We start from the raw sequence: 26332 nt of genomic DNA on the forward strand, positions 1-26332 counted from the left end.
ACTGAACGGCAGGCAGAAATCCATCCGATGCAGCTCACATCCCTTCCCTTGCACGGCGGTGCCAAGATGGGAAGAAACAGCCACTACCTATTAAAGGCACAAGAAGGGCAGAGAAGGGGGAGTGTGAGACCCCCCTAAAAAAAACACACCCCCGTTTCAAAACTGCCTGCAGTTAAATGAGGGTTTACTCCAGATTCCTGGAGAGGCCACTGGGCGGGATGTACGGCAGTGCTCTTTTAAAAGCCGGCAGGCCTCTTGCAGCGCCTTTGATTGAACTAAACTGGCAGGCAGAAATCCACCCGGTGCAGCTCAACCTTCCTTTCCCAGCATGGAGGTGCAATGATGGGCAGAAAGGGACCTGAGATATAAGGAAGGCAGAGAGAAAGAGAGAGAGAGGGAGGGAAATAAAGTTTCCACTACCCCCCCCCCCCCGCAATAGATGGATGGATGGAGAGATCTGCTCCAAATCGGCCAGCGTTTAAACGAGGCCTCACTCCGGATTCCTAGACAGGCCAGTGTGGGTGGCATGTGAGGCCAAGCCTCCTGATGTCAGGGGCTAATCCGTCCCCTTCCTGCTTTGCTCCCTCCCTCCCTCCTTCCCCTCGTGCGTGGGAAACTGGAGTCCGGATTTCCCAGGAGCCGCGGGAGTGAAGTTTGGCACCTGGGCTGGGCTGCAGGAGGGGTGAGCGAGACAGGGCCGGGGTGGGGGGTGGGGGTGGGAGAGGCCAGTTTCTTTTCCTCCCCTCCTCCCTTCTTCGCCCCGATCCTCTCCTTTTATTCCTCCCTCCCCCCCCCCCATTTCCCATCCCTCCCAATGCACTGTTGTTGTTGTTTGTTTGCAAAAGGAAAGCAGCGCCGCGGATGATCCGCGCGCGGCATGCCTAGCTGCGCAAAGATCCGCGCGCGCGCGCAGACGCCGCGAGCGCCACCCGCGCGGAGGAGAGCAAGCGGGCGCCGCTGCGGGCGGGGGGGGGGGGAGGAAGGTGGGGTCCCCGTCCCGTGACGCTCGCCTCCCGGCTGGGGGAAGCCCGGCGCTGGATTTCCCCCTCCGGGCATGCGCGCGCGGGGGGGGGGGTCCTTTTCGGAGCATGCTCAGGAGGGGCGAGTGAAGCCGACGCGTGCCCTTAGCGGGCGCCCTCAATTCTAGGAAGTTTCTTCCCCTGCTCCTTTGCGGTGGGGAGGGGGGTGTCTCCCCCCCCCCAATATTAATTAATAATTAGTGATATGCAGGATGAACTACGGGAAGGGAAGTCATTGATTTAAGATTGTTTAAATGAATATTTTGAAATGTAAATTAGAAAATTTAATAAAAGTTATGTATCAAAATTAGTTAATTGTGGTGGGGGTCCCCCAATATTGATTGATTGATTGATCACTCTAATAATTAATTAATTTGTATATTGCCCTATACCCATATATCTCTGGGCGGTTCACCACAATAATCTCTCAATCTCTCTCTCTCTCTCTCTCTCTCTCTCTCTATATATATACATATACATATGGCCCACAAAATACATAATAAAAATAAGGACAACCCAACAATCCTGGGTTGTTTGTTTTTTTTATTTTTTTGTGAAAGTAAGCAGCAACAAAACACTCCTAGCTGAATGTGATTTGCTTCAAACTGGCTTTAATGTTGTGGTTTTTTAAAATGGCTGTAACCAGCCCAGGGATTTTATGATAGTTAAAAGGCTGGAAAGAAGTTGAGTCGATGATGAGAAGAAGAAGCAGTAATGTTCTTTTGATAAAAATAAAAATAATGAAGTGACGGCGGTAATATTTTGATCAAAGTGCCGTGGGTGACAGCACCAAATGGTGCCATAGGCAACAGCAACAGAAAGTGATGGTGCTCTGTACTAGTGAGAACCATGACAAAGAAAGTACTGTTAATAAGCAATGTGTTACTCTTATTATTATTTATTTACATATATTTATTTGTTGTTGCTGCTGCTGTTGACTAAAAAAGCTAACGTATTCAAATAACTGTGCCCCTCAAGCTTCATTCAAGTGGTCCATGGTGTTTCTGTGAAAAACACAATCTAAAATCTTTGGAAATAATAACAATTACGGTGGTACCTCGGGTTAAGTACTTAATTCGTTCTGGAGGTCCATTCTTAACCTGAAACTGTTCTTAACCTGAAGCACCACTTTAGCTAATGGGGCCTCCTGCTGCCACCGTGCCACTGGAGCACGATTTCTGTTCGAAAGAAACAAAGCAGAAAGCATTCACTTAAAAATCATACAGCACCTAACACAGTGCTTTACAATTGCTGCAGCAGGCAGAAAAAATAATGATACTGTCCACTGAGACCCTCAGTAATTTCGAAGAGGTCCATGTGGGGAAAAGGCTTGGGAAGCATTGCACAAAATGATGGGCCCTCTGTTGATTAATTTTTATCTTTTCTTCTTCAGGAGGAGAAAAAGCTATCCCTTCAGGCCTTGAACACTGCCCACTGCCGTGTAAGATTCCTCCTGGTTTAAGCATCCCAATGTCCTCAGCTTTTGCTAAGAGACACCCATGCAAACGTGAAGAGAGTGACCCATGGCTGGGAGTTGTTTTTGGAGACACGAGCGCCTGAGGAAAAAGGTTGGGGAGTGACGACTGGGCAAGTGTGGGCTCCTCACACCTCCCATTGCATACGGTGTCTTCGGACAGGAATGAAAATGGAGGGCCGGGAGTCGGAAGGGCTCAAACCGTTGGCGGGGCTGGAAGGGAAGGTCAGGGGCTCTCACCCGGCTCCGTCCAGGACCACAAAGGCCTTTTTTGGCTGGGCACCGTCGCAGCAGGTCAAGCAGGAGCCGGGTGAGGGCCTTTCTGACTGCTGGGAGACCCAGCTGGAAGAATTCCCCGAGGCGGCGCGGTCCCCTCCGTCCGGACGGGGCAACAACGTGCAGTCGCCGGAACCCACCCCCTGGGACGACGCGAAGGAGCTTCTGGCATCTTTCAAGGGGGCTGTGGAAGGATGCCGGTGGGCTCGCGAGGAAGCCGTCCCGGACACTGGAAGAAGGGGGTTTGGAGCAGCGAAGGAGGAGGTCCTGGGCGGAGATGCCCCGAGCAGAGACACTCTCCGCCAGCGCTTCCGGGAATTCCGCTACCAGGAGGCCGAGGGTCCCCGGGAAGCCTGCGGGCACCTCTGGTACCTTTGCCACCACTGGCTGAAGCCGGAGCGCTTCTCCAAGGAGCAGATCCTGGAGCAGGTGATCCTGGAGCAGTTCCTGAACATCCTGCCCACTGAACTCCAGAGCTGGGTGACGGGGAGCAGCCCGGAAACATGCGCCCAAGCGGTGGGCCTGGCGGAAGATTTCCTGCAGATGAAGCAAGAGGCGGAGAGGCAGGAGCAAAAGGTGAGAGGTGGCTCGCATGGAAGGCGCCGGAAGCTTGGCCAGGTGGAGAGAGAGGCTGGCTGAGAGGGGCAGTGAGGCAGGCATCTCCCGGTCAGACTGGGAGAGAACCCGGTCTGAAATCCTAGAGTCAGTGAAGATGGAACCAAACTGCATGACTTAGCAGAAAGCATCTTTCTGTTTTCCTAAGATCAGGTCTCCCAGAACCGGGAGAGACATGAAAAGAGCAGAGGGGATAGTAGGCACCATCTCAGATTGCTTGGGGAAAACCCTGGAGAAATGGAGAGATTTCAGCCTCGGCAGCTGCTTCCTGGATGCGAGACCTGTCAGAGATGAGATAATAATAATAATAATAATAATAATAATAATAATAATAAAAATAAAAATAAAAATAAAAATTGTATTTATATCCCGCCCTCCCCAGCCGAAGCCGGGGTCAGGGCGGCTAACAACAATAAAACAGTACAAAAATACAGCACAAACAACACTCTAAAATCATTCATTATAAAATTAATTAATTCAAGCCACTGGCAGCCATTCGGCCAGAGCTCCGCAAAGATTGCTGAGGGAGGGAGTCAGGCTGTGCCCTGGCCAAAGGCCTGGTGGAACAGTTCTGTCTTGCAGGCCCTGCGGAAAGATGTCAAGTCCCGCAGGGCCCTGGTCTCTTGTGACAGAGTGTTCCACCAGATCGGAGCCACGGCCGAAAAAGCCCTGGCTCTAGTTGAGGCCAGCCTAACTTCTCTGTGGCCTGGGACCTTCAAGATGTTTTTATTTGAAGACCGTAAGTTTCTCTGTGGGGCATACCAGGAGAGGCGGTCCCGTAGGTACGAGGGTTGCTTTCTCATTAGGTCTGACACTCCTGTGTTGATCCTTTTTGCTGATAAAGAGCTAATTCCAGCCTGCTAGGTTTGATTTACTGCTGGCTCGCTCCTGTCAATAGTGTATAGTTTTTTATTTCTGTTGATGTAAACAGCTTTGCTGATGCTGATGCTTATTATTTTTATTTTATTTTATTATTTCATTTCATTTGATTTTATATGATGCCCCTCTGACTGGGTTACAATAAATTAAAACACAGTAAGACATCAACCATTAAAAACTTCCCTATACAGTGCTGCCTTCAGATGTCTCCTAAAAGTCAGGTAGTTTATTTCTTCGACATCTGATGGGAGGGCATTCCACAGGGCGGGCGCCACTACTGAGAAGGCCCTCTGCCTGGTTCCATGTTACCTTCGCTTCTTGCATTGAGGGAACCGCCAGAAGGCCCTCGGAGCTGGACCTCAGTGTGGAGGTCAGCTGGAGAGCCAATGTGGTGTAGTGGTTAAGAGCAGTGGACTCGTAATCTGGGGAACTGGGTTCGCATCTCCACTCCTCCACATGCAGCTGCTGGGTGACCTTGGGCCAGTCACACTTCTTTGAAGTCTCTCCGCCCCACTCACCACACAGAGTGTTTGTTGTGGGGGAGGAAGGGAAAGGAGATTGTTAGCCCCTTTGAGACTCCTTAGGGTAGTGATAAAGTGGGATATCAAATCTAAACTCTTCCAGGCAGAACCAAGGCAAGTGGAGACGTTCCTTCAGGCATGCGAGGCCAAAGCTATTTAGGGCTTTAAAGGTCAGCACCAACACTTTGAATTCTGCTCTGAAATGTACCGGGAGCCAATGATATGATGCAAGGGTTTGGTTTAGAATCATAGAATCATAGAGTTGGAAGAGGCCACAAGGGCCATCGAGTCCAACCCCCTGCCAAGCAGGAACACCATCAGAGCACTCCTGACATATAGTTGTCAAGCCTCTGCTTAAAGACCTCCAAAGAAGGAGACTCCACCACACTCCTTGGCAGCAAATTTCACTGCCGAACAGCTCTTACTGTCAGGAAGTTCTTCCTAATGTTTAGGTGGAATCTTCTTTCTTGTAGTTTGGATCCATTGCTCCGTGTCCGCTTCTCTGGAGCAGCAGAAAACAACCTTTCTCCCTCCTCTCTGTGACATCCTTTTATATATTTGAACATGGCTATCATATCACTCCTTAACCTCCTCTTCTCCAGGCTAAACATGCCCAGCTCCCTTAGCCGTTCCTCATAAGGCATCGTTTCCAGGCCTTTGACCATTTTGGTTGCCCTCCTCTGGACATGTTCCAGTTTGTCAGTGTCCTTCTTGAACTGTGGTGCCCAGAACTGGACACAGTACTCCAGGTGAGGTCTGACCAGAGCAGAATACAGTGGCACTATTACTTCCCTTGATCTAGATGCTATACTCCTATTGATGCAGCCCAGAATTGCATTGGCTTTTTTAGCTGCCGCGTCACACTGTTGGCTCATGTCAAGTTTGTGGTCAACCAAGACTCCTAGATCCTTTTCACATGTACTGCTCTCAAGCCAGGTGTCACCCATCTTGTATTTGTGCCTCTCATTTTTTTTTGCCCAAGTGCAATACTTTACATTTCTCCCTGTTAAAATTCATCTTGTTTGTTTTTGCCCAATTCTCTAATCTGTCAAGGTCGTTTTGAAGTGTGATCCTGTCCTCTGGGGTGTTAGCCACCCCTCCCAGTTTGGTGTCATCTGCAAATTTGATCAGCAAATTTGGTTTTTCAAAAAATAAACTAACCACTGAGCTGCACTTGCCCAAAGTTTCATTCCCCCTTTCTTTTCTTTGCAGCATGCGGAAATGACGGCCGACGCAGAGAGCTCTCAGCTGGCTGCAGAGCCTTTCTCCCTGGCGGATTCTCTCCCAAGCCCCCCGGATGTGAACCTCCCTTCCCCGGAGCCCAGGAGACGGCGGGACGCCTGGTCCCGCAAGGAGACCATCGCCTTCATCGACATCTGGAAAGCGGAGGACGTCCAGATCGCCCTGGGCCAGCAGTACCGCAACATGAAACTCTTTGCCTGGATCGCCGAGCGCCTCCGCGAGCGGGGCTTTGAGCGGGACGCTGAGCAGTGCCGCAGCCGGGCCAAAGACCTCAAGCGCGGCTACAAGGAGATCAAGTGCGGGAACCTCCACTCCGGGAGGGCGCCCAAGACCGCCCCCTACTTCAAGCTGCTGGAGCAGTTCCTCTGCCTCCGCAAGGGCATCGTCTGCGGCAAGGTGTGCGGGGCCGGCGTGGTGGAGCGGCTGGACAAGCGGCGCAAGAGGCTGCCCCTCAACCCCATGGCCGCCACAAGGATCGCCCGGGAAGCAGCCAGCGCCGCCCCGGAGGCAGCCGCGAAGGAGCGGCAGTACGTCGTCCCCTTGCCGCAGGCCTCCCCTCCCAAAGAGCTCCAGGGAGCGGCCGCCGAACCGGGCAGGCAGGCCCGAAAGCCGTCCAAGGACGACGATGTGCCGATCGTGGGGAAAGAGGAGCCGCCGCGGGGCAGTGGTGTCCCCTTTTCCTCCCCAGAGACTTCTGCTGAACCTCAGGTGTCAAGTGAGTGGCGCTTTGCGGCTTGGGCACAGTTTATTTTTTGTGGCGTATAATGGCTGTGAGGTGCGATGCTGACGTTCTCCCTCCTCTGTCGGAGGCAGCGTGTGTGTTTCGCTTATTTATTTCGGAAAATTTATATTGTGAAATAGAAAACCACCAAACCTAAAAAGCAGTTTGTTTGGCCAGGACTTCCCATTGCTTCACTTGCCAATATACTAATACTAATGATAATAATAATATTTTTTATTTATACCCCGCCTGCCCCGGCCAGAGCCAGGCTCAGGGCGGCTAACACCAGTAAAATTACAGTAAAAACATAATAGGAAAAAAACCCAATTTAAAATACTGGTTAAAATGCAATTTAAAATGCAGCCTCATTTTAAAAGTAGCCCATAGATCAAAACCATAAGGGGAGGGAAACATAAGGGTCAGACTGAGTCCAAACCAAAGACCAGGCGGAACAGCTCTGTCTTGTAGGCCCTGCAGAAAGATGGCAAGTCCCGCAGGGCCCTAGTCTCTTGTGACAGAGCGTTCCACCGTCGGGGCCAGTACTGAAAAGGCCCTGGCCCTCGTTGAGAACAATCTAACCACCTTGCAACTTGGGACCTCCAAGGTGTTGTCATTTGTGGACCTTAAGGTCCTCCGCGGGGCATACCAGGAGAGGCGGTCCCATAGGTACGTGGGTCCTAGGCTACATAGGGCTTTAAAGGTAAAAACCAGCACCTTAAACCTGACCCTGCACTCCACCGGGAGCCAGTGCAGTTGGTAAAGCACTGGATGAATGTGATCCTGCGGCAAGGACCCTGTAAGGAGTCTCGCCACGGCATTCTGCACCCGCTGGAGTTTCTGGCTCAGCTTCAAGGGCAGCCCCGCATAGAGTGAGTTACAGTAATCAAGCCTGGAGGTGACTGTTGCGTGGATCACTGTGGCCAGATCAGGGCAAGAAAGGTAAGCGACCAACTGCTTAATACGGCGGAGATGGAAAAATGCCACCTTTGCTATGGCTGCAACCTGCACCTCCATGGAAAGGGAGGCGTCAAAGGTTACACCCAAGCTCTTGACAGAAGGCGCTGGCACTAATTGAGCCCCTGCAAGAGATGGGAGTTGGCCTCCCAAACCCATGTTGTCCCGATCCAGCCAGAGGACCTCTGTCTTTGAAGTATGAGGTCAGAGGGGGCAAAAATCAAACTCTTACAGGTTGCTCCCATTTCTGGGCTCCAAGCCTAGCATCTAAGTCAGCCAATTAGCTTATATCAAAGCAAGTGAATATAAACAGGTATGAGCTCCCGCAAGAGGCAGTGGACTCTCCTTCCTTGGAGGTTTTTAAGCAGAGGTTGGATGGCCATCTGCCATGGATGCTAAGATTAGGAGTGGGCCGGCTGGCCTGCTTGCCAACCAGTGACTTTCATTTCTTTCTCTGGCCATGTGAGCACTGTCAGGCCACCTCGTCCCTACGTTCCTCATCACGCTGAGCGCAACAGGGGCTCTTGCACAGCGAGACTCTCATCGGGGCGAGCCACGGCTGGTGGTCACAGGTTGGCCAGCGGCTCCGAGGTGCTATGCCATGCAGTGCCCCAGCTGTTGCCCTCGTCCAGGGGCAGTGCTGCCCGCCCGGCCTCACCAGGAAGAGGCAGAAACTGCGCAGGGGGACGGAAATCGTCTCCATGACCGGCAACTGCCTTCTCGCTGGCGGCGCCCTCCCTGTGGAATGCTCTCCCTTCTGATATCAAGGAGATAAAGAACTACAGTGGCGCCTCGCAAGACAAAAAGAATCCGTTCCGCCCGTCTCTTCGTCTTGCGGTTTTTTTCGTCTTGCGAAGCAAGCCCATTAGCGCTATTAGCGGCTATTAGCGGCTATTAAAGGCTTAAGGGATTAGCGGATTAGCTGCTAAAAGGCTATTAGCGGCTATTAAAGGCTTAAGGGATTAGCTGCTAAAAGGCTATTAGTGGCTATTAAAGGCTTAAGGGATTAGCGGATTAGCTGCTAAAAGGCTATTAGCGGCTTAGATCAGCTGTTAGGCGGCTTAGCCATCAGCTGTCAAGCGGCTTAGCCAACAGCTGTTAAGCGGCTTAGGGGCTTGGGAAAAAGGGGGGGGAGGGGGAAAAAACCCCGCAGGAACTCGCAAGACGAAAATGCCCATAGCAAGCCCATAGCAAATTCGTTTTGCGAAGCACCTCCAAAACGGAAAACCCTTTCGTCTAGCGGGTTTTCCGTCTTGCGAGGCATTCGTCTTGTGGGGCACCACTGTACGTAACATATAGAACAGGGCTAGGCAACCTAAGGCCCGGGGGCCGGATGCGGCCCAATCGCCTTCTCTCTCCGACCCACGGATGGACCAGGAATCGGCGTGTTTTTACATGAATAGAATGTGTCCTTTTATTTACAGTGCATCTCTGGGTTATTTGTGGGGCATAGGAATTGGTTCATTTTTTTCTTCAAAATATAGTCCGGCCCACCACATGGTCTGAGAGATGGTGGACCGGCCCACGGCTGAAAAAGGTTGCTGACCCCTGATATAGAAGATACCTGAAGGCAGCCCTGTATTGGGAAGTTTTTAATGTTTGCTGTTTTGGTGTGTTCTGATGTACAGTGGTGCCCCGCAAGACGAATGCCTCGCAAGACGGAAAACCCGCTAGATGAAAGGGTTTTCCGTTTTGGAGGTGCTTCGCAAAACGAATTTGCTATGGGCTTGCTTTGCAAGACGAAAATGTCTTGCGAGTTCTGCAGGGGGTTTTTCCCTCCCCCCCTTTTCCCCCAGCCCCTAAGCCGCTTAACAGCTGTTCTCTAAACCGCTTGACAGCTGATGCTAAGCCGCTTATCAGCTGATCCACTAAGCCGCCTTTTAGCAGCTATTCCGCTAATCCCTTAATAGCCGCTAATCCCTTAATAGCCGCTAATCCCTTAATAGCTGCTAATAGCCACTAAACGGCTAATAGCGCTAATCCGCTAATGGGCTTGCTTCGCAGGACGAAAAAAACCGCAAGACGAAGAGACTCGCGGAACGGATTCTTTTCGCTTTGCGAGGCACCACTGTATTCTGTGGCTGGGGAAACCCAGTCAGGTGGAAGAGGGTATCAATAATAAAATTATTATTATTATTATTATTATTATTATTATTATTATTATTATTATTAACTGCCTTATCATGAAGTTTAGCTGGTGACATATTATGATGTTGGAAAGCCGATAATTGCCCAGCCCTGCTGTGGAGGAACCTGGTCCTGAGCTGCATTGGGTATTTTAGTGCCAACACCTTGAACTTGCCCCCGTTTTCTCATCCACGATAGTTACATTAGATAATATGTGTGTTTTGTGTCTGTGTGCGTCTTTTCCTTTAGGCCTTGAATGTCTGCCATTCTATGACGAGGCCTGAGGGGTGTTTTATTTCCTTCGCTCCTTCTCCTCCTTTTTGTCTCTCCTCAGGCGCTGCGGAGGAGCCGAGGAGGCCGACCGCCGGCAACGTGGAGCGCATGCGCTTCCGGCGGGAGCGCAACTGGCGCCAGCGGTTGGAATCCGCCCGGCGGCCGGCGGACCCCGCATCCTCCCCGGCGATGGCGTCCTCCTCCAAGGCGAACGCCGACCTCGTGGATGCGCTGCGGCAGCTGCACCGGCAGGACTTGCAGGCCTTTGAAAACACCCGGCAGGAGGAGCGTGCTGCGGACAGGCAGGAGAGGCGCCAGGAAAAGCAGGAGCGTGAGGAGGACCGCGCCACCACTCACCGCATGATCGCGGCCATCGAACGCTCCCACCAGACGCTGGCCGACCTCATGGGCAGGCAGACCTCCGCCATGGAGGCCATTGCGACGGCCTTTTCGACCCCGAGATACCCCTCTCCCAGCCTCTTTCCGGGGTTCAGCCCCGCCCAGCAGGCCGCTCCCAACTCCGGGGAGAGGCGGGCCAGCACCTCTGGGAGCAGCACGATGCCCTTGTCTTCCCCCACCCCTGATGAACCCGGGGTGCACGTTCCTGCTGGGGCACAAGACTCGGTTCCGGGACCCGACCCGGCGCCAGGCCCCCTGTGTCCCTCCACCAGCCTCGAGCCTTTCCCTCCCTTAACGAACCCGAGTCCTGGAGATTCGCCGGCCACCTCGCTGCCAGGTCCCGTCACACACCCCAGCGCCACTTCGAAGCAGAGCCAGAAGAGGAAAAACTGTGACTGAGCGACACTTTGCCGTCCCCCACACTTTCTCGTCTGACCAGGTGGTTCCCACTGATATTCTGTTCCGTTCCTTTTCCTTATTGATTGCAGTCTATGAAGTTTGTTATTGTTCCGCCTCACTTTCTTCCCTCGCAAACAACGCTGGATCATGCCAAAGGGGGTCTCTGCAGTCCAGCATACGGGTCACCCAGCTGGGGAACCCCCAAGGAAAGAAGGGTCAGGGCCTGTGGAATGGTGTTGGGACAACGATGAGGGAGCAGACTGGGGAGAGGAGGGGTTGGAAGCTGAAGGGGTAACAGGGCTTAGTGAGCGGGGAGAGTCTGTGGCAGAGAGCAGCCCGGAATCAGAGGCAGAAGCTGAAGCAGGAGGGTGGGAGGAGAGAGTATTCTGGCTGGTGAAGAGTCACGGATGTCTCACCTTCCTGCTGCAACCAGTTCCCTTCCCCCTTGTTCTCCCAGAACCAGGAGAGGCATGAAGAGGACGGAGGGGCAGTTAGCTTTATACAGGCACAGTCTCCGATTGCTCGGAAAAGGCCCTGGAGAGGAGGGGAGTTAGGCAGCCATGGGGAGGTGAGGACCTTCCATCTCAGCCACTGCTTCATGGAGGTGAGACCTGCTGGAGATCAGTTGCTCTGCACATTAGGCCGGACACTCCTGTGCATATCCTGTTTTTGCTAATAAAGAGTTAACTCCAACTTGCTTGGTGTGATTTACTGCTGGCTCACTTTTGTCAATGCCTCAGTGCCCGCAGAGCAGAATCTGAGAGCAACAGCCTACGCTCCCCATTTCTGATCCCCAGTGACTGGTATTCAAAGGCCTCTTGCCTCTTGACAGGGCTGGTAGCCACAGATGGTCTTATTATCCTCCACAAATTTGTCCAATATTCTTTTAAAAGCATCTGAGTTGGTGGCCATCACTGCTTCTCATAGGAGCATATTCTCAGCCTGCCTGCTTTTGTGATTAGAGAACTTCAGATTCTGTTTTTGTTTTTTTAACCCCAGTTAGCAGGCTTCCATCTTATTTCTTATCTGGAAAACTTTTTATGCACCATCATAAAGGTAATCTTTCAGTGGTGTGCATAAACAGAAAATTTACTAATGACACACATACAAAATCAGTCGCATTTCTAATAATACACACATAAAACCAGCCAGGTTTTCATTAATTGATTTAGAAAGATTAGTAAGCTGCTGGATCGAATTGCCCTTCAGTTGGTGCGTACCAGGGATGGGGAGCCTGTAGCCATTCAGATGTTGCAGGAATCATAGAATTGTAGAGCTGGAAGGGAACCCAAGGGTCATCTAGTCCAACCCCCTCAGTACAGCTCCCATCATCCCTGACCATTGGCCATACTGACTGAGGCTAATGGGAGATGAAGCCCACCGACATAGGGAGGGCCACATCCCTAGTGTACATTATAATATTTGTAGGATAAAACAGCTAAAAGCTGCAAAATTATTATAAGATCAGTATCCGTAGAAGGATCAAAAATGCAGATGGGGCTGCCCTTGAGACTGACCCAGAAACTCCAGCGGGTGCAGAATGCCGCGGCGAGACTCCTTACGGGGTCCTCGCTGCGGGATCACATTCACCCAGTTCTATACCAGCTGCACTGGCTCCCAGTGGAGTACAGGATCAGGTTTAAGGTGCTGGTTTTAACCTTTAAAGCCCTATACGGCCTAGGACCCTCGTACCTACGGGACCGCCTCTCCTGGTATGCCCCACAGAGAAACTTACGGTCTTCAAATAAAAACATCTTGAAGGTCCCAGGCCACAGAGAAGTTAGGCTGGCCTCAACTAGAGCCAGGGCTTTTTCGGCTGTGGCTCCAATCTGGTGGAACACTCTGTCACAAGAGACCAGGGCCCTGCGGGACTTGACATCTTTCCGCAGGGCCTGCAAGACAGAGCTGTTCCACCAGGCCTTTGGCCAGGGCACAGCCTGACTCCCTCCCTTGGCAATCTTCGCGGAGCTCTGGCCCAATGGCTGCCAGTGGCTTGAATTAATTAATTTTATAATGAATGATTTTAGAGTGTTGTTTGTGCTGTACTTTTGTACTGTTTTGTTGTTGTTAGCCACCCTGAGCCCGGCTTCAGCTGGGGAGGGTGGGATATAAATTATTATTATTATTATTATTATTATTATTATTATTATTAAACCTTTAAAAGCAACCTAGGTGACTAAATCGGAGCGGCCCAACTTTTCATACCAAGTGGGCTTCACAAGTACTCCTACGGGGAACCTGCTGTGTGGGCGGAAGCAAAGGCTAAGCAAGGCACCAGGAAGCAGTCCTTTGGGCTTTAGGAAGCAGGCACAACTCTACTTCATCTATGTGCCAAGTTTGATTTTCATCTTTTAAATTTTGTTCCCTCAATATAACTCTTCTCTCCGTTTTATGTGCAGCAAAACTTGCTTGCACGTTTACAAAGCTAAGGGGGGTTTGGTATGGTTTCAAATCGGACAGTGGAATGCATGTTGAGTTCCCTGTGTTGCAATCATAGAATCTTAAGAGTTGGAAGGGATCCCAGGGGTTATCTAGTCCAACCCCCTGCAATGCAGGAATCTCAGCCGAAGCATCCATGTTTTATCGTGTTTTTACTATTCTATTGGGAGTCGCCCAGAGTGGCTGGGGAAACCCAGCCAGATAGATGGGGTTTAAATAATAATACATCATCATCCAGTATATCTGAAGTAGTGTCGCCACCCCCATTGTTCTGCCTGGACACTGAGGTTCAGCGCCGAGGGCCTTCTGGTGGTTCCCTCCCTGCAAGAAGCCAAATTACAGGGAACCAGGCAGAGGGCCTTCTCGGTGGTGGCACCCGCCCTGTGGAACTCCCTCCCACCAGATGTCAAAGAGAAGAACAACGACCAGACTTTTAGAAGACATCTGAAGGCAGCCCGGTTTAGGGAAGCTTTTAATGTTTGACACATTACTGTATTTTAATATTTTGTTGGAAGCCGCCCAGAGTGGCTGGGGAAGCTCAGCCAGATGGGCGGGGTATAAATAATAAATTTTTATCATCATCATTATATTACAGTGTGGTTGTACTCGATGAGCCTTGGGGCTCCCTTCCAACTCTACAATTGCATGATCCTTTGTAATAAAAAAAGAAAGAAAGAAATCAGCCAGCCTATTGTGCAAAGCGGGACATTGCAACAAAAAGATGGAACTTTGCAGCCAACCGCCCCGCCCCCTTTGGCTTCTGGCCCCGCCCATCGCCGGCACCTACTCCCCACCCCACCCTCCACCTCTCGTGGGGGTCCAGCAGGGAAAGGGGTCTGAAGAAAGCCTCCCGCTCCCGCCTTACGCGAACCCCGCATGGTTGGTTCGCTGTGTCGCGAGGCGCGCAAGGGGTTAAAGCGAGAGAGTGGGCCGTTGCTAGAGGGGCGGGACTCGAGAGCGAGGTCCTGGGGGAGGACCTTTCGGGGGCTGGCGAGTTCCTTCCTGTGACGGGAGGGGGAGGAGAAAGGGGGGAGTTGCGAGGAGGGGGGGGGAGGGCAGATTCGCCTTCTGAATTGTGCCTCCAGCTCCCAGGGATCTGTGTTTTGCACCCACCTTGCAAGGAAGGATTGCGACCTTGCAATCTTTGCAAAAGGTGAGTGACTGATGGAGGAGAGTTGGGGGAGATGCATGTGCAATAATTATTATTATTATTATTATTATTATTATAGATGATGGTTAAAGACAGAATGATGATGATTAAGGACAGAAATTGCAAATAATAATAATAATAAAGAGGAGACTTCAGCCCACCATCCATGCCTGAATGATGTAAGAATTCCAGCAAGGATGGTCATTTCCAGAGAGGGCAGCCCTGACAACAAAGAGTCCTGTGTGACCTGGAAGGCTAACGATTTGATGACGGTGTCTGCTTCGGGGATACTGCAGCCCGCTTCAATAGACGCACGAGATCTTATCCTGGAATACAGTGCATTCGTATCCCTGCAATGCTTCCCTCCCAACTCCAGATTATAGTCTGTAGGGGAACTTGCTTCTGAGTAAAGATGCACAGGGTTGCTGCGCTGTCCCCAATCTGGTGTGGTGGGGAAGAGTGTGGGCCATCGAGCCAGGAAGGTTTGAGGTTTAAATACTTGCTCAGCTCTGAAGATCGCTGCCTCTCCGCCTAGCCTGGCCTCAGGCGGGATTAAATGAACCGTAGAACTGTCAGCTGGAAGGCACGCTGGGGTCATCTAGACCAACCCCCTGCAATGCAATCATCTTTTGTCCAATACGGGGTTCGAACCTGAGGTTAAGAGTCTCATGCTCAACCAACTGAGCTATGTAAACGGCTCATGGTTGATTATTAATCTTTATTCATTACTAAGAATTCTTACGAATGGGCTGCATCTAGCTAACTTGTTCCATCAGCACAAGGATTTCGACTTGGGCAGAGGAACATCCCCCATTCACACCGGGTGTGCACCCTGTGTCGCGAATTCTCCGCAGCGCTTTAGCAGAAATGCTCAGAATTCCAGGTTCTTCAGTGCAGTATATTTATTGTGAGCTATATATACAAATCAGGGACGCGGGTGGCGCTGTGGGTAAAAGCCTCAGTGCCTAGGGCTTGCCGATCAAAAGGTTGGCGGTTCGAATCCCCGCGGCGGGGTGCGCTCCTGCTGTTCGGTCCCACCGCCTGCCAACCTAGCAGTTCGAAAGCACTCCTGGGTGCAAGTAGATAAATAGGGACCGCTTACTAGCAGGAAGGTAAACGGCGTTTCCGTGTGCGGCTCTGGCTCGCCAGATGCAACTTGTCACGCTGGCCACGTGACCTGGAAGTGTCTGCGGACAGCGCTGGCCCCCGGCCTCTTATGTGAGATGAGTGCACAACCCTAGAGTCTGGCAAGACTGGCCTGTACGGGCAGGGGTACCTTTACCTTTACCTTTATATATACAAATATCTACAGGCTATAATACACGAGCAGTTCATACAGTCAAACAGAGTACCTGGCTGCACCTTAAGGCAAATAGGAAGACCCCCCTCTCTCGCTCTCTGACCACACTCTTCTGCACCACCACACTTACTGACGGACAGGTTTTCCTTTTAAACCAATGACAGCCAATCAACTGACAGCACATTACTTGCTGAGTCTTTCTGACCCAGCACTTCCATAGAAAGTATTGCAGGCTGATTGCATCAGCCAGCAAACTCAAGCCTGCAGACTTACTATCTCACACAGCATTCTGTGAATCCTGACACCCTGCACACTTCCCATATCTGACGAATAAGCGGGGGAGGCTCCATTGCACACGTGGAAATACTTGCGCTGATGAAATGAATTAGTTGACTACATCCCAATAATAATAATCAATCTAACTGTAATTATTAATATTTTTTATTACAATTGTTTTATGAATTTCCTTCTAAACGACTGTCTCAAGACGATTTACACACAAAATAATTAAAAACAGTTAAAAGACACAAAACCAACATTAAAAAAAAAACAAGACCAAAAGAATCCTAACACGAGTCAAGCAGCAAAAAAAACCCCTAATGCTATTCCAGGTTGCATCAACATCAAGTATAGTGTCCAGATCAAGGGAAGTAAGAGCCTTGGAATAATGTGTCCAGTTCTGGGCACCACAATTTAAGAAGGATGTCGACAAGCTGGAATGTGTGCAGAGGAGGGCAACCAAGATGATCAAGGGTCTGTAGATTAAGCCTTATGAGGAACAGTTAAGGGAGCTGGGAATGTTTAGCCTGGAAAAGAGGAGACTGAGAGGAGATAGGATAGCCATCTTCCACTATCTCAAGGGCTGTCCAATGGAAGATGGAGCAAGCTTGTTTTCTCCTGCTCCGGAGGGTAGGACTTGAACCCATGGCTTCAAGTTACAAGAAAGGAGATTCTGACTAAACATTCGGAAAAAAACTTCTGACAGTAAGAGCCCTTCGGCAGTGGAATTGCCTCCCTCAGGAGGTAGTGGACTCTCCTTCCTTGGAGGTTTTTAAGCAGAGGTCAGGTGGCCATCTGTCATGGATGCTTTTGCTGAGATCCCTGCATTGCAGGGGGTTGGACTAGATGACCCCCGGGGTCCCTTCCAATTCTACAAGTCAATGATTCTATAATTCAAAGATTCTAAGAGGACACTGGCAGTAAAGACCCCATTTGCCCAGCTAGAAATCCTGTTGGAACAAAAAAGGTCTTCACTTGTTTGGGGAAAGCACAGGTCGTATCTATTCATTATTATTGTTGTTCTTGTTGGGCATTTTATCTTTCCGAACAAATAAAAGTTCCGTTTCTCACACCCAACCCAGCTGCGCTTAGTAAGAAGACACAGAAGGGGTTGAATCTGGAGTGGAGATAGCCGAGCTGGGCTAAAGTTGCCCTTGATCTGGGGAGAGAAAATGGCGGAGGAGGAGGAGGAGGTGGGGACCATCCCGCTGGGCCTCCAGGAACCTTTTCCAACGGAGTGGGCAGGTGAGAAAATGGGCAGGCAGAAGAACTTCCTGAAAATGATTTACAGATGGTGTTTAACTCAGAGTAGGCTTGCTAAGATGCCTAAGACTGAATCAGATAAGTGCTGGAGATACACTGAGGTCGAGGGGACATTCTTTCATATGTGGTGGACCTGTTAAAGGGTGAAAGTGTATGGGGAAATGATCCATAATGTATTGGGGGGAAATGTCAAAAAGTACTTTCCCCCCAAAAACAGAGTCCTTCCTGTTGGGGATAATTCCCAGGTGTCAAAAAAGGTTATTTATGTATGCCAACACTGTGGCCTTTGTTTTGTTAGCCCCCAAATGACAGAATATGCACAACTCGCAGACTTAACATATACTATAAGAGAATTAGAAGAACATACGCGGGTGGCACTGTGGGTTAAACCACAGAGCTTAGGACTTGCCGATCAGAAGGTCGGCGGTTCAAATCCCCGCGACGGGTGAGCTCCCGTTGCTCGGTCCCTGCTCCTGCCAACCTAGCAGTTCGAAAGCACATCAAAGTGAAAGTAGATAAATAGGTACCACTCTGGTGGGAAGGTAAACGGTGTTTCTGTACACTGCTCTGGTTCACCAGAAGCGGCTTAGTCAGGCTAACCACATTACCCGGAAGCTGTACGCCAGCTCCCTTGGCCAATAAAGCGAGATGAGCACCGCAACCCCAGAGTTGTCCGTGACTGGATCTAATGGTCAGGGGTCCCTTTACCTTTAGGTGTAATAACGGAATACTAAATGGTATAGTTTTTGTAAAATATGCAGGTATTTATGATATGTTAAATGAAAGAGAAAAAGGGACGTCATTGATATATTAAGGAGTACTTTAAAATGTAAAACAGAAAATATAATACAAATTATATACAACAGGTGAGAAAATGGCCGATGGAGGCCCTAGAAGACAGACAGACGTTTCTGAGGACGCCGGTGTGACCAACCACGTTGCTCTGGTGAAAAACGAAGCGGCTGCCGCACGCGACGAAGTCTGCACGAGGGACGTCACGGAGATGGTGGTGACGTCTCATTCGGAAGTGGACGACCCCCGGCTTCCAGACCCGCCGCGCTGGGACGATATATTTTTGACGACCGTTGAGAAGGCTGTTGACACCCGTCCGGGAAAGTGGATGTCGCAGCTCATACCGGGCCTGAAAGAGGAAGGGCCGCGATTTGAGGAGAGCGAAGCGGGAGATTACGGGAAGGTGAAGGCGGCCATCTTGCGGGTTGATGCCATCAGCACCGAAGTCCAGCGGCAGCACTTCCGCCTGTTCCAATACAAGGAGGCCGACGGGCCCCGCGAGGCCTGCAGCCGCCTCTGGTTCCTTTGCCACCGGTGGCTGAAGCCGGAGAGGCACACCAAGGAGCAGATCCTGGAGCTGCTGATCCTGGAGCAGTTCCTGGCCATCCTGCCGCCAGAGAGCCAGAGTTGGGTCAAAGATGGCTGCCCGGAGACCTGCGCCCAGGCGGTGATGTTGGCCGAGGATTTCCTCCAGAGGCAGCGAGAGCCCGAAAGGCCGGAAGCACAAGTGAGATAATGGGTCTCTTAAATCTTTCATCCAGGTATAGGCAGCCTCCATCCCAGGAAGCAAATGTGGCCCTCAGACCTGTCTGTCAGGCCCCCTCCTGGGCCACACTCACTCTCCCCAGGCCATGGGGCGCCAAATGGCTCCTCAAACCAGGGTTACAGTCGCCAAAACGAAATACCTAGTGGCCATTTCGTGGGGCTAGACGGCGCGAAAGTTGACTTTTTTCAATACGACTTTTTGGTTCCTGAAATCCGTTCCGATTGCGCAGAGAAAATATAATGGATACAATTCTCAACAGCACTTGCATTGGATATAGCCCAAATATCTGAAAGAACATCCCCTTCCCTACAGACCCTCTTGGGTGCTGAGGTTGGCAGAGGGGACCCGCCTGGTTGTTCCCCCTCCCTCAGAAGTTAGTGGGGTGGCAGCCCAGGAGAGAGCATTCTGTGGGGTGGCCCCTCGGTGCATCCTCTGCACAAGCGAGCCCCATTGCACAGCTTTTAGAGACCCCTGAAGACCCACCTCTTTACCTTTGGTTTTGACACTCAAAGTGTGTGGGGTTTTTTTGGTCCCAATATTAAATTGCTTTTTAATACAGTGGTGCCCCGCAAGACGAATGCCTCGCAAGACGGAAAACCCGCTAGATGAAAGGGTTTTCCGTTTTGGAGGTGCTTCGCAAAACGAATTTGCTATGGGCTTGCTTCGCAAGACGAAAATGTCTTGCGATTCCTGGGGGTTTTTTTCCCCTCCCCCCCTTTTTCCCAAGCCCCTAAGCTGCTTAACAGCTGTTCGCTAAGCCGCTTAACAGCTGATCTAAGCCGCTTAACAGCTGATCTAAGCCGCTAATAGCCTTTTAGCAGCTAATCCGCTAATCCCTTAAGCCTTTAATAGCCTTTTAGCAGCTAATCCCTTAAGCCTTTAATAGCCGCTAATAGCGCTAATAGCGCTAATCCACTAATGGGCTTGCTTCGCAAGACAAAAAAAACCGCAAGACGAAGAGACTCGCGGAACGGAATCTTTTCGTCTTGCGAGGCACCACTGTATTGTGTTCTAATTGTTTTAACCCGCCTTGGGACCTTACTACAAAGGGCAGGGAAGAAATGTTTTTTTTTAAAAAAAACATGAATAAATAACGACCAGTCGTGGGAATGAAGCTGATTTTTCTGTTCTGGCTTACCAACGGCAACAAGGAATGGTAAGGGAGGTCTGAGAGTTGTTCAGGGTGGGCTTAGAATCTGTCTTCGCCTGTGGCGTTGCCCCCCCCCCCACATGCTGTATCTTTCAGCCTCTTTCCTGGTCTTTCAGGTGCCGGGATTGTTTGAGGATGCCAGGGAGACGTCCCTGAAGGCCGAAGGAGCTCTGTTGGACCCTGAGCAGAGACAGCAGGGCCTGGAGGTCAAGGAGGAGACTGCTGCGGAGGACAGTTCTTCACGAGGTAAGGTGCCACTGCGCTCATTTGAATTTTAAAATTGGTTCGTTTGGATGTTCCTGTGACCCAAACCATTAAGCGGAGAGCTAGAAGAGAAACAAAGGGGGAGACAGGAAGGGAGAGGCAGGCTTGGTGAGATGGGGAAGGGAGAGAGACATAGAATTATAGAGATGGAAGGGACCATGGCGGTCATCTAGTCCAACCCCCTTCAGTGCCAGAATGTTTTTGTCCAATGTGGGGCTCGAACCCACAACCCCGAGATCAGGAGTCTCCTGTTATACCGACTGAGGAGAAGGGGGAGAGAGAGGGAAAGGCTGGGAGAGAAAAGAAAGAAGGGGGTTGGGGAGAGACAGGAATCTCCAGCTAAGGCTGGGAGAGACGTCAGCCTGAAATCTTGCCAATTGGCATAGGCAATATTATGCTCACTAGATCCATGGTCTGACTCTATATTAGTTTCTGAACTTCTGAAGTCCCAGAGCCAAGCCGTTGATTTTGATTCTTAAATTTGTTTTGGGGTTCTTGCTGATATTGTGATAATTTCTATCAGGTCTGTGACTGAGACTGATGATTTGTAATGGTTTCTGATATGTTTGGAACTTAGAAATAAGAGTAAAACAGTCATATCTTGGTTCTCGAACACCTTGGTACGCGTATGTTTTGGCTCCCAAACACTGAAAACCCAGAAGTGTTCTGCTTTGTGAACGCTTTTCAGAAGCCAAACGTCCGACACGGCTTCCGATTGAGTGCAGGAAGCAGCTGTAGCCAATCGGAAGCCGCGCCTTGGTTTTCAAACGGTTCCGGGAGTCGAACGGACTCCTGGAATGGAGTAAGTTAGACAACCAAGGTACCACTGTAATTTTATTATTTGTATCCCACCCATTTGACTGGGTCGCCCCAGCCACTCTGGGCACCTTCCGACTTACATAAAAGCACATTTACTGCTCACTTGATATGATTTGTGCCATTTTGGACACCGTTCTGTGAGAAAGTGGCATTCAGATAAAACAGACGATTATGATTATCAGTGCTAATCCCCAAAACTGTTCCTTTTAGGCAACCTGTGCCCTAGTGAGAACAACAAAGGGAGCCCCCAGCCAGAGAACAGGGAGCACGAGGGACTGTGTGAGGCATCCGATGAAGGCCTTGAGGAGACCTTCCCTCTCTTTGACAAACCGGAAGACCTACCCGAAAGGCCGCCGCGATCAGATAAGCCGTCGAAAAAGCCACCCAGGAAGAGGCTGCAAAAATCCATCCCATTGGCGGGTGGTTACGAAGATCTCGGTGTAGCCGCGGCAGAGAAGGGTGAGGGCAAGCCGCCCATGAAGATCATCGTCTATGAAGAAAACTTCAGTCAGGGCTCAGACCAAGCCGGAGAGAAAATTCACAAGTGCTCGGTGTGCGGGAAATGCTTCAGCCTCCGGTCGCGCCTTATCGTTCACGAGAGAACCCACACGGGAGAGAAGCCGTACACGTGCTCCGACTGCGGGAGGAGCTTCAGCGTGAGCTCGAGCCTCATTGCCCACCGCAGGACGCACACGGGAGAGAAGCCCTACAAGTGCTCGCACTGCGCCAAAAGCTTCAGTGTGAAGTCGGGACTGATCGCTCACGAGAGGACCCACACTGGAGAGAAGCCGTACAAATGTCTGTACTGCAGCAAGAGCTTCCGGCGCAACTCGGGCCTTGTTAGTCATCAGAGAATCCACACCGGCGACAAACCTTACCAGTGCTCGGTGTGCGAGAAAAGCTTCAGCGACATCTCGAACCTCATCACGCATCACAGGATCCACACGGGGGAAAAGCCGTACAAGTGCTTGGAGTGCGGGAAAAGCTTCAGCCAGAGCTCGTACCTCAACAGCCACCAGAGAATCCACACGGGGGAAAAGCCATACGAGTGCTCCGAGTGCGGGAAAACCTTCAGCGTGAGCTCTCGCCTCAGGAAGCATCAGAGAAGCCACACGGGCGAGAGACCGTTTATATGTCTGGACTGTGGGAAAACTTTCAGCGAAAGCTCAGATCTCCTCGCGCACGAGAGGGCCCACACCGGGGAGAAGCCCTACCGGTGTTCGTTCTGCGGGAAGAGCTTCCTGCGCAGCTCGGAAGTCGTCAGCCACGAGAGGATCCACACGGGCGAGAAGCCGTACCAGTGCGGGGAATGCGGGAAGAGCTTCAGCGTCAGCTCCCGCCTCAGCGCGCACAGAAGGATCCACACGGGAGAGAAGCCTTTCCAGTGCATGGTGTGCGAGAGAAGCTTCAGCTACAAATCGCACCTCATTACACATCAGAGAATCCACACCGGCGAGAAGCCCTTTCAGTGCTCCGTCTGTGGGAAGAGCTTTCGTGGCAGCTCTAGCCTCGTGGCCCACGAGAGGACACACACAGGGGAGAAACCATACCGGTGTTTGGACTGTGGGAAAAGCTTCACGCAGAGCTCAAACCTCATTAGTCATCAGAGAATCCACGCAGAAGGAAACTCTTGAAAAATCAGTTGGACGAACCTTAGTAGATAATCGAATCCTCCTCTCTTCCCCTTTTCGTAATAAGACTTGGGTCTTTGGCATTTCGTTAGCGCCCCGTCTTCTCTAGAAGGGGCATTTTTGGGGCATCTGTGCTGGAATATCGATGCATTCTTTTCCCGCCGCTACCAGAGTCGGGCACCGATCGATATAAACCCCTTTAAAAGTGAACAGGGGTGTCACAAGCCCAGCTAGGCCAAAAGTCATGGCAAATAGCTTGCTCTGGGAAGAAGGTTTGTTCTGAGCGCATAAACGAAGGTGCCTGAAAATGCAGGTGGGGAGAAAGCAAATCTCTCCAAAACGCCTGTCATGTCCCGGCCACTTGGCTCTTCTCAATGTGTACCCCTTTTCCAGATAGAGGAGGGAGGAGCCCTCCAGGCTTGGGGTGCTCAGAGTGCTAAGCCTTTGAAACCTACAAAGAGGGACCTGATCAGTGGGAAACAGCCCATTAGGAGCAAACGAGGCACTGCCCCGCCAACCTCAGTCTGCACCCAGATAGCTCCCAACTGCCAGCCCAGGGGTGGCGCTGCCTGTCGCCTTCCTCCCCTCAATGTTGCTGTTTTAGAACACAGCAGGGAGGAGGGAGATGGGGACAAAAACGAGTTGGCTTTGCCTGCTGCTGACTCTGTCGTTGGCTGTGGCGCCACCTACTGTTAGGCTCCTAGCGTTCCACCCTACCAGCCACCAGCGAACCTGATTTTGCGTTCCCTGAAGCCAGAACCCACTGCTTTTTGCCTTGATTTCTGTGCTACCTATAAGTCCATCCTGCCACTTGAAATCTCACTTTTTTTTCCCTTTTCTTTTTTGCGGGGTGGGGGAACCAATTCTCAGACCGTACCACTATAGGCTGCAGTGCAGAGGTGTTTTAGATGTGGGAATATTTTGTGCACACCAACTCTCCGCCACGGAAAAAAAGAAAGAAAAATCCTTGCAGGTAGATATGTAGCATGCAAGGGATATAACTTCGCTGACCTGCTACTTTTCTAGAGGCAGGGCTACACATAAGCTGAAAGTAATGCTGTCCAGACTTTATGGCTTGGCTTTGCCGATTGTATCAAAGCGGCTGAAAGTCTGGGACTGGGTAGGTCCTGTTTTATTATTTCCTAAATTGCGAATAGAGAGAGAGAGAGAATTAGTTTTGAGTCAAGGTGCTTTGTTGAGCGGACCTGGGGGAGAGAAAATGGGGCGGCTGGAATTCCAAACATGGGAAAGGATCCGTGCGCAACAGGAGACAGGACTCCGATGTGGGTTTTCGAGTTTGCGTTGTTGTTTTTTAACCAGATGGGAAGTGGCCCGGAAAGAGGAGCACAGCAGTGTTTGCACACAGGGAATGATTTTTGTGCTTGCCAGAGCCTCTCTGAAATCGCCGAGGCTCTGCAGCCGCCTGCATGTTCAACTTCACTCACGGCGCAAGTCGCACAGAAAGTTGGCTTCCAAATCCAGGATGCTACTTTCGCAGGGGGCGGCTCCCATTTTGGGTAAGAGTCGCCACTTATTGCGAGAGCTTGCTTCCTTTGTACAGGTGCAGGGAACCCTGCAGGTGTTAATGAACTACAACTCCCATGTTCCTGTGCTGCGCCCGATGGGAGTTGTAGTTCCGAAACCTTTGGGAGGGCAAAGTTCCTCCTCCCTCCTTCCTTTGGGGCTCAGTATTCTGGCAACCTCGGGTCCCCCCAGCTGTCGTTCAGCTACAACTCCCATCATCCATTGACTGGTCAGGGATGATGGGAGTTGTAGTTGCTCAGATTTGTACGTCACAGATACCGATTGGAAGTCGTGGGTTGGAAGGTGGCGGGGGGACCTTTGGTGCCCTCCCCATGTTGCTGAACCACAACTCCCACCATTGCTTTCTGGGAGTTGTAGTTCAGCAACACCTGGAGGGCATAGCTGGCAAGCGTCCCTTATTTGGCGGGACAGTCCCTTATCCCAGCGCCATGTCCCGCTGCTGTCCCTTATTGATGATGTCCCTTAAATTCCCCGGGTTTCAAAGGAAGCAGCTCCTCTCCCTCCCTCCCTGCCGGCCAGGGAGGAGGGAGGCTCCAACTGTGTTGCTTGGCTGCATTGCTCACCCAATAAGGAGTCTAAGAACGACTGCGGGGTGGAGCTTGCATGCCTTGTGCCGATCAAATCGACCGCGTTGCCTGGGGACTCGCCTTTGCTCAGCGCTTCCCAGCGGAGAGGGGACGGTGGTTTTCCTTGCTGCATCCCCTTTGCCGGGTTGCTGCGCTGTGGGAACCACCACTTGAGGCTTCGTTTGGCTGCTGGTTGACTAAAATCCCTTATTTTGGCTGCCGATCCCTTATTTTCGAGACCGCTGGTCCCTTATTTTCAAATCTGTAAGTTGACAGCTATGCTGGAGGGCCCTGTGCAATCCTCTCTCATCTGTTCTCAAGTCTCACCAAGGTGTGTGCAACAGAGCAGATTGAACCCGCTGGTTTCGCCCTGCAGCAGTATCCCCCTTTGCCATGTGGCACAAAAATCATGTTCCTAAATCTCATAGTCACTGGGAATTTGAAATCATGATCTAGAGTAGAACAGACTTAAGCCAGATTTCTCCAACCTCACACTCTCCAGAAGTTGCTGAACTAAACTCCCATTTTTCAGCAATTTCTAGTTTGGGGGGGGATAACCATTACAAAGCTTTTGGTACTTTTTTTGGGCATAGTTTAAATTCAGATTATTATTATATGTTCAGTTGGGCATGTTAATGCATAAAACTTTTCATTTTTTTTAATGTAATCCCCTCCTGCCCCCAAAATCATATGTAGCAACTAAATTAAGATTTCCAGCTGTGAGCTGCTCAAATCTGTATAATCTTCTTCAACCTTGCTGTTGGACTACAACTCCCATCATCCCTGATCGTTGGCCAAGATGGCAGGGGATGATGGGAGTTGTAGTCCAACAACATTTGGGCACCCAAGGCCGGAGGAAGCTGGAGTCAGCCTAAGTGCGGCTTCACCCACAAATGAACTTATTGTGTGGCTCGTCCCTTTGTAGTCCTTTAACGAAATTGAATTTTTCATTATTAAATTTGCAAGAGGTTCCCTTGAAACGGCAAGAAGCAGGCCTGGCCGTCAGCCATGTTTGCTGGGTCTGATGGGAGTTGTAGTTCAAGCGACATTTGGTGGGCCAAAGATTTCGCACCTCCGCAGTGACATGAACCTCCTCCTGAAGAAAAATGTTTTCTTTTCCATGCTGAAATAAAAGTTTCACCCACCTCATGGTGTTGGTTTTTTTTTGGGGGGGGGGGTTATTTCAATTAATACTTTTCGGTGGGGGCTATTAAAGTAAGTAAAGTAAAGTAAAGTAAGGGACGCGGGTGGTGCTGTGGGTTAAACCACAGAGCCTAGGACTTGCCAATCAGAAGGTCGGTGGTTCGAATCCCCATGACGGGGTGAGCTCCCGTTGCTCGGTCCCTGCTCCTGCCAACCTAGCAGTTTGAAAGCACATCAAAGTGCAAGTAGATAAATAGGTACTGCTCCGGCAGGAAGGTAAGCGGTGTTTCCGTGTGCAGCTCTGGTTCACCAGAAGCGGCTTAGTC

The 26332-nt window shown here is 50.9% G+C and overlaps 2 protein-coding genes across 3 annotated transcripts; both read left to right on the forward strand.

The window, feature by feature from the left end:
• Nucleotides 1-563: 563 nt before the first annotated feature.
• On the forward strand, nt 564-11592 carry LOC310670244 (uncharacterized protein). The gene is made up of 4 exons (XM_083425212.1): nt 564-682; nt 2413-3345; nt 5997-6741; nt 10163-11592. The coding sequence occupies exons 2-4, from the start codon at nt 2659-2661 to the stop codon at nt 10897-10899; spliced, it is 2169 nt and encodes a 722-aa protein (XP_083281338.1). The 5' UTR covers nt 564-682; nt 2413-2658; the 3' UTR covers nt 10900-11592.
• Nucleotides 11593-14385: 2793 nt separating this feature from the next.
• Nucleotides 14386-26012, forward strand: LOC310670219 (uncharacterized protein). 2 transcript variants are annotated; one of them, XM_083425123.1, is made up of 5 exons: nt 14386-14491; nt 17150-17312; nt 18197-18849; nt 20155-20284; nt 21332-26012. In XM_083425123.1, the coding sequence occupies exons 2-5, from the start codon at nt 17240-17242 to the stop codon at nt 22753-22755; spliced, it is 2280 nt and encodes a 759-aa protein (XP_083281249.1). In that variant the 5' UTR covers nt 14386-14491; nt 17150-17239; the 3' UTR covers nt 22756-26012. The 2 variants fall into 2 exon arrangements, with proteins under 2 accessions (XP_083281249.1, XP_083281250.1); XM_083425124.1 differs by lacking the exon at nt 17150-17312.
• Nucleotides 26013-26332: the final 320 nt, after the last annotated feature.

This window comes from Podarcis tiliguerta (assembly GCF_965153285.1).
Source record: "Podarcis tiliguerta genome assembly, chromosome: 2".
NCBI lineage: Eukaryota > Metazoa > Chordata > Lepidosauria > Squamata > Lacertidae > Podarcis > Podarcis tiliguerta.